Here is a 7,040-nt window from a genome sequence, read left to right on the forward strand (position 1 = left end):
AGACGAAATACTCAACCTTCCATGTGAAGAACCCATCTCAAAACCTGTCGGAGATAAATATGGAAAGTATGTCCATGAAAGCTAGTAAAGCGAGGGACCAGAGTGTCTGAACCTACAAAAGGAGCCATAAAAGAGGTACTTAAAAAGCTCTAGGCGACTTTCAAACCTAAGGCTTCAGAGATAAAAGGAGTAGACTCGGGGATAGCTTGTTATGAATTGAAAGTGGATCTAACCGCCAAGCCCGTTAAACAGAAGAAACAGAGACACTCGGAGGAACGACAAAAGGCAATTATGGAGGAAATTGAGAAACTGTAAGATGTTGTGTTTATAAAGCCCATTAAATACCCGGAATGGCTAGCCAACGTAAGGTCACAAATGCCAGTAGAAAGTTCCGTATGTGTGTAGACAATGTTGTCAAACTCGCTTTTTTAAAGTAAAATCAAAATGGGGGTATAAACTCGTAACGTAAAATCGTATCATAAAATCGTAAGATTTTACAAACCGTATAAAATGTACTATTAAAGACATTGAAGATCAAAAATTAAGAAACATTAATAATTTTTTTGCTATTTTAAATTATATCAATATCTTTTATTTATAATATGATAGGAATTACTTGTATAAAATACCATCATATGAATTTTGACATAATAGAAAACTCAGTAATATGAAAAATTAAAAATAACATAAAAAATAAGAAAATATGCACCATTTTACTTAGTTAAAGAATAAGAAAATAACATTAAAAATATATCAACATTACACATCCAACTCAAATGTCCATAAAATCATAGTAACATACAAAATAAGGAAAAAAATATTAACAGCACATTATTAAAACTTAGAAAAGGTCATCAACAGTTTTATCATTCAAATAACTCTCATCTTCATCATCATCATTAGCACCATGTTCTCCTTCAACAATATTTTCAGCATCATTTTCAAGCTCATGTGCATAAACATCAACATTTGTACTTCCGCAAGCATTAAGATCTGGACTACTTACTTCAATACCATTTGATTCTTCAAATGGCTTATCAACTTCATCACCAGAATCTTCATGTAGCATTATATCATCTCCATGTTCTTGGATCTCCAAATCCTCATCTTCAATAGCTACTTCATTCGACTCATTTATATGACATCTATTTGCACTTCCACCACGTAGTGCGCCATGCCAGGCTTCATTTAAAGGATCATTAACATTTGATATCTCCGTAATCCACTCATCATCCGAAGATACGTCTTCAATGGTACATGTAATGTCATCCTTCTTAGACAGTCTTTCTTTCAGCTTTAGATTATACATCACAAAAACTAAGTCATTCATTTTCTGTGGATGTAATCGCTTTCTTTTCTTTGTGTGAACCTACATTAATATAATAAATTAAAATACAATTCAAAAATATAACAAAATAAATAATGAAGATGATGGTTTAGTTTATCTTACCATCTCAAAGTTGCTCCAATTTCTTTCACATCCAGAGGAGCTACAAGTCAAGCTTAGAACGCGAATGACAAACTTTTATAATTCAGGACAGTCGTCTCCATAAGAATCCCACCATTATTGAGCCGAGACCGGCGCTAGGGAATGGGAGTGGTAGCTCCGAAACCCGTAGCAAGCCTAAAACCACTAATAATTTTTCGCAAATAAAAGTATAATATATGATATATATTAAAATATTTTCGGAAGAAAATAAATAATATACTTATAGATATTAAAGTATCATATCAGAGTTGACAATATAAAATATCATTTAAAGTTAAAGCGTCTATCTAACACTGACAACTACTGACTACTGCAGCTCTAAGAACTCATACTTATGCATGTCCAATGACTTCTGGCACAGTGGAGATGGTTTGTCTGATCCGACTCTGTCTACCTGCAAACATTAGAGTGAGGGGTCAGTATTTGGGGAAATACTGAGTGAGTTTGCAAGTTACTTATAGTATTATCAAAATATAGCGTCATACACTTAATATGTATATAAATTTATGATACAAGCAAACATTATTAATTTTAAAAGTGTGAGTCCAACTCACTAGATACGGGGACTTCCAGACTACACCGTAGCCGAGTGCTCGCTCGTATTGAAATCATAAAGTGTGAGTTCAACTCACTGGTGGGCCCAGCCCACTAGATACGGGGACTCCAGGCTACACCGTAGCCGATTACAATTCGTTTAATTCGTTAAAACGAATTAACCCTTATTTTCTAATTTTCGCAACAAAAACGTCAAACTTACATCGAATTGAAGCTTAAAATTGATAGATAATCAAATTCTGAACAAATCGATATAAAGAACGCTCGATTTGGACGAGAAACGGCGAAACGGCGGCGGATCGCAATCGTTCGTTAAAACCTTATGTAATCTTGTTTTTCTTCTCTGATCATTCCTTCTTCTTAAGGAATCGAATATATATCTTGGTTAATTGTCCCTTTTAATACTTCATTTTTTTAACTTAAATCATTTCTCTTTTTAACTTTCTAATTTAACCAAATCGGTAAATTATCCGTTTTAACTCTCACACATACGTATCATTTATATTCAATAAATAATACTAACCCAAAATTATTATTTTCCATTAATAATCTTTTAATTACTATTCTCGAAGCTTAATTGGCTAATTTACACTTTAGCCTTTAAACTTCTCAAAAGTTGCAATTTAGCCAAAACGCATTCGCGTCCCAATTTTAAAAGGTCTCCGATTGACCCGAAATTTTTACCACATATACTATAAAACATTTCGCGGACCTTGGCGAAATAATTTTCACTTCGGAATTTATATGGCTAAATTACTATTTTAGTCCCTATACTTTATTTTGCGACTTTCTTAACATTTTTCTTTTCTAATTCCAATTCCAACTTTAGAACTAAAATATAATGTTAAATCTCTCATAATAATCCATTCGAATCCGTCCTGCTAAAATTTAATATTTATCTTAATTTCTCGGAAATCTTTCCGATATCGCCACTCTGGCGACTTAACACTGGACACGTGGTCTAGTTAAATACTTAAATGTTTTGGGGTATTACATAAGCTGTAGCATGTAAAGGTCTATGAAGATATAATTCCCATCTCTCATCTACAATTTTTAGGACATGCTCGAAACTTCAAAAAAACAAAATACTTGTCAAGCACATTGATCAACAATCATAACATAAAAGATACAACAATACAAATTATTCAATAATACACCCACAATCAAAAAACAACAAAAATAACTACTAATTATTAATTCAAAATATGCAAAGCACAACTTAATAAAATTTCACATGACTAAATAATAAAGAATAGATTGTATAAAAAAAACTTACTTTTTTTTATGCCATTGAAATTATCTATTATCTTCTCTCTAGCACGAGCAATCTCTTCATAAATAAATCCCATAACTGGTTTCTCATCAGAATCAACTAAACGAAGGACTTTTATGAGTGGACAGGCTGCTTTAAGACAAGTTAGGATATTTGCCCAAAATCTACTATCCGAAACCATTGGCTGAATTTTTTTTCCATCACTTGTGGCTGCAAATCGACTTGATTTCCATGTCTTGGATGAAAACATTGACATTAGGGAGACTTTGTGTTCACTTAAACAGCTAAGAGTCAAGTACGAAGTAGCAAACCGAGTTAAAGCTGGTATGATCAAATCTTTCTTTTTTGTAAAATGCCTCAACATTGAAATAAGTAGAGTTCTTGAAAAAATATAAGTGATTAGCCTCCGCGCCTTACCGATAGTTAGTTTATGTACTATTAGTTTCTAATCAAATTCCTTCAAAATCAAATCGATACAATGGGCAGCACAAGGAGTCCAATAGAGCTTTTTTCTTTTCCGCATTAGTATCTCCCCCGCTGCTTTATAATTCGCAGGATTATCTGTGACCACTTGTACGACATTATCTTCTCCTATTTTCTCTACAATGTCATCTAACATTTGAAACACTTTGTCTGCAGTTTTAGATATTTCAGACGTGTCAATTGATGTTAAAAAAACAGTACCTTTCGGACTATTCACTAAAAAATTACAAATTCAACGCCTCTTTCTATCGGTCCATCCGTCCGACATAATTGTACAACCTGTTTTCTTCCATTCCTCTTTATATTCATTAAGAAAATCTGTAGTACGAGCTACTTCTTTTTTCAAGTACTTCTCCCTAATTTCATGATAACTAGGAGGTTTCAACCCACAACCATACTTTCCTATCAATTCAACAATTTTTGCAAATTCTACATGCTTTACACAATTAAAAGGGATCGCACAAGCATAAAAGAATCGAGAAATTTGTTGGCAAACCTCTTCCCTTTGCTCCTTTTTCAGCAATTGATTGATTTTGGTTTGAGTGCTTCCTGTCATGCTTTGTCCTTTCTTCACAAAAGTATCCATCAGACCCTTCCCTTTTTGCTTCATCAAAAACTGTTGTGTCTTATTCTCATTATCTTCAAATTCACCAATATCATGGATATACTTTTTTTTTTTCCAGCTAATTCTGCATTCTTGACTAAAATAGTTAGGATTTCATGTACACTAATACATGGCTCCACATCTTTCTGTGTACAACTCAAATGGTGCTTAAAGCAAAAAATTGCTCTGGTAAAGATTTTTTCGTAAAATTTGCATTGCACCCTTTTTGGGTTCTTATCCACATCAACTCCATACTGCCAACCCACATCAGTTCTATTTCCTGATGTATTTTTTCTTTTATTTGTAGCTTTGGAGGAACCAGAAGTTGCCATGATTGTTTCTGAATACAAGCAAACAAGCCAAACACATTACAAATTACTCTCAGTGCTAACAAATGGAAGACATAATTAACCAGTTACAGTGTCAAATGATATATCTAAATATTTAAATTTGTTGCAATTTAAAATTATACCATGATGAAAACTAAAATTCTAAGAAAGTTATAAATGTATATGATATATGACTTATGTCTAATGGGAGTAGAATTATTAATTTTTTAAAAAAATAGGGAAAAACATAGAATACCTGTAATTTTTTTGACAGTTCCGAATTTGAAGCTAAATTTGTTGATGTTGCCTTGTATTCTTAATTTTATCTCATGTTTCTTTTAATTGAAGCTAATTTGATCCTGTAGGTTAATAGAAAAAGAAGAAGAATGTCTCGTGAAAACCCTAATTTCACAACTTCAGTAAAATAAAAATAGAGAAAATGGTGAGAGGAGAAGATAGAAACGTGCCTAATTTTGTTTTGGTTAAAAAATTCTTCATTTTTGTTAACACATATGGCCATAAAAAAGTCAAAAATGGGGCCTTTTGATTTGTTTTATATCATAAGCCCAATTCAGATATAAGTTATAACATGTTAAATAGTCCATTACATGTAAACAATAAAATCGTTAAACAAAGTACCAAAATCGTTATTCTAACGATTTTAGCAATTCAACTAGCGATTTTAGGGCGATTTCAACAAAAAACGATTTTAAACACGCTTTAACTCGTTCATAAGATTTTTATCTCGTAAAATCGTAAATTGTACGTTTTGAAACGCGATTTTGACAACACTGTGTGTAGATTTCGCAGATCTTAACAAAGCCTCTCCCAAATATTGCTTTTGATTACCAATTATCGATCAGCTAGTAGACGCCACCGCGTGCTATAAACTCCAGAGCTTAGCAGATATGGGGCAAGGGTACAACAAATTCCAAATGAAGAAAGAGGACCAAGCCACGACAACTTTCATAACAGATGAAGGTACATTTTGCTATACAATGATGCCTTTCGAGTTGAATAATGCAGAAGCCACCTATTAGCGGTTGATGAAGTACATATTCAAGGAACAAATTAGAAAAACAATGGAGGTATATGTAGACAATGTAGTAATAAGCAAGAGAGAGGAAGATCACCCAAGGGATCTTCAGGCAATGATGGAAATAATCGACAAACTCACCAGCTACTTAAAAACAAAGACAAAACCAGATACTTAGTGGGAGATATACATAGATGGGGCAAAGAACTAAAAAGGAGCAGGAGTAGGCGTCGTACTAAAGGGACCGCACAAGGTACAAGTCGAATATAAAATCAGCCTGTACTTTGCAGCAACAAATAATGTCGCAGAATACGAAGCACTCTTGATAGGGTTGGCGCTAGCAGTGGAAGTAAGAACAGAAAATCTGAAAATCTACTGCGATTCTCAACTACTGGTAGGACAAGTCGGAGGAACCTTCTCCATAAAGGAGGAAAATCTAGCGAAATATCACAAAAGAGTAAAAGATTTGTTAAAAGAGATTGAAAACAGAGGAGGGTGATGGAAAATCTTCAAAAAGCAAGAGAGGACAACGCCGAAGCGGATCTAATAACAAAAGTAGCCTCAGAAAATATGAGATTTCAACTCTTGGAGTTAAAAAGAAGAGATAAGCATCCCAATGACTGACACACCAACAAACTATTATCTATAGGAGGCAGACCCATGGATGCAACCAACCATGAAGTATCTTGAAACAGAAAAAACCCCCAATGACTAGAAAGAGGCGGAAAAACTCAAAAGAACAACAACATGTATGCTATCTACCACGTCACGTTGTACATGACATCAGTCAGCCACCCATGGTCCCGATGCGTGTCAAAAAGAGGACAATATGTCTCGCGAGAGATACATGAGGGAATATGCAAAGCACGTGCGAGAACGGAGATAGCGAGGAAAGCATCCCTACAAGGATACTACTGGCCAATAATCGAAGCAGATGCCAAAGAAATAGTCAAGACATGTGATAAATGCAAGAATTATGGGGATAGGTCACACATACCCGTCTAGGAAATAAAGCCCATGAATACTCCATGACCATTTACAACATGGAGGATAAACATCCTTAGACCATTCCAAATGTCCAAAAACCAGAAGAAATTTATTTTTGTGGCGGTTGATCATTTCATAAAATGGGTAGAGATAGAGACAGTATCTACCATAAAACGGCTAGGGCGGAAGAGTTCTTCTGGAAGTGGTTTTCCAGTTTGGCATACCAAAGACACTAGTAACAAACAACGGTAAATAATTCAAAAACCTTCACGTTTAGAGCATTA

General features: G+C 34.1%; 1 protein-coding gene across 1 annotated transcript; it reads right to left on the bottom strand.

Annotated features, from left to right (window-relative positions):
* Positions 1–771: 771 nt before the first annotated feature.
* On the bottom strand, positions 772–5,223 carry LOC126680825 (uncharacterized). The gene is made up of 4 exons (XM_050376045.2): positions 4,990–5,223; positions 4,297–4,744; positions 1,451–1,883; positions 772–1,369 (listed from the first exon to the last, which is right to left on the bottom strand). Exons 3-4 carry the CDS (start codon positions 1,451–1,453, stop codon positions 842–844), a joined length of 531 nt encoding a protein of 176 aa, XP_050232002.1. The 5' UTR covers positions 1,454–1,883; positions 4,297–4,744; positions 4,990–5,223; the 3' UTR covers positions 772–841.
* Between the last annotated feature and the right edge of the window lie 1,817 nt (positions 5,224–7,040).

The sequence above is a fragment of the Mercurialis annua genome, linkage group LG1-X (assembly GCF_937616625.2).
Source record: "Mercurialis annua linkage group LG1-X, ddMerAnnu1.2, whole genome shotgun sequence".
Classification (NCBI taxonomy): Eukaryota; Viridiplantae; Streptophyta; class Magnoliopsida; order Malpighiales; family Euphorbiaceae; genus Mercurialis; species Mercurialis annua.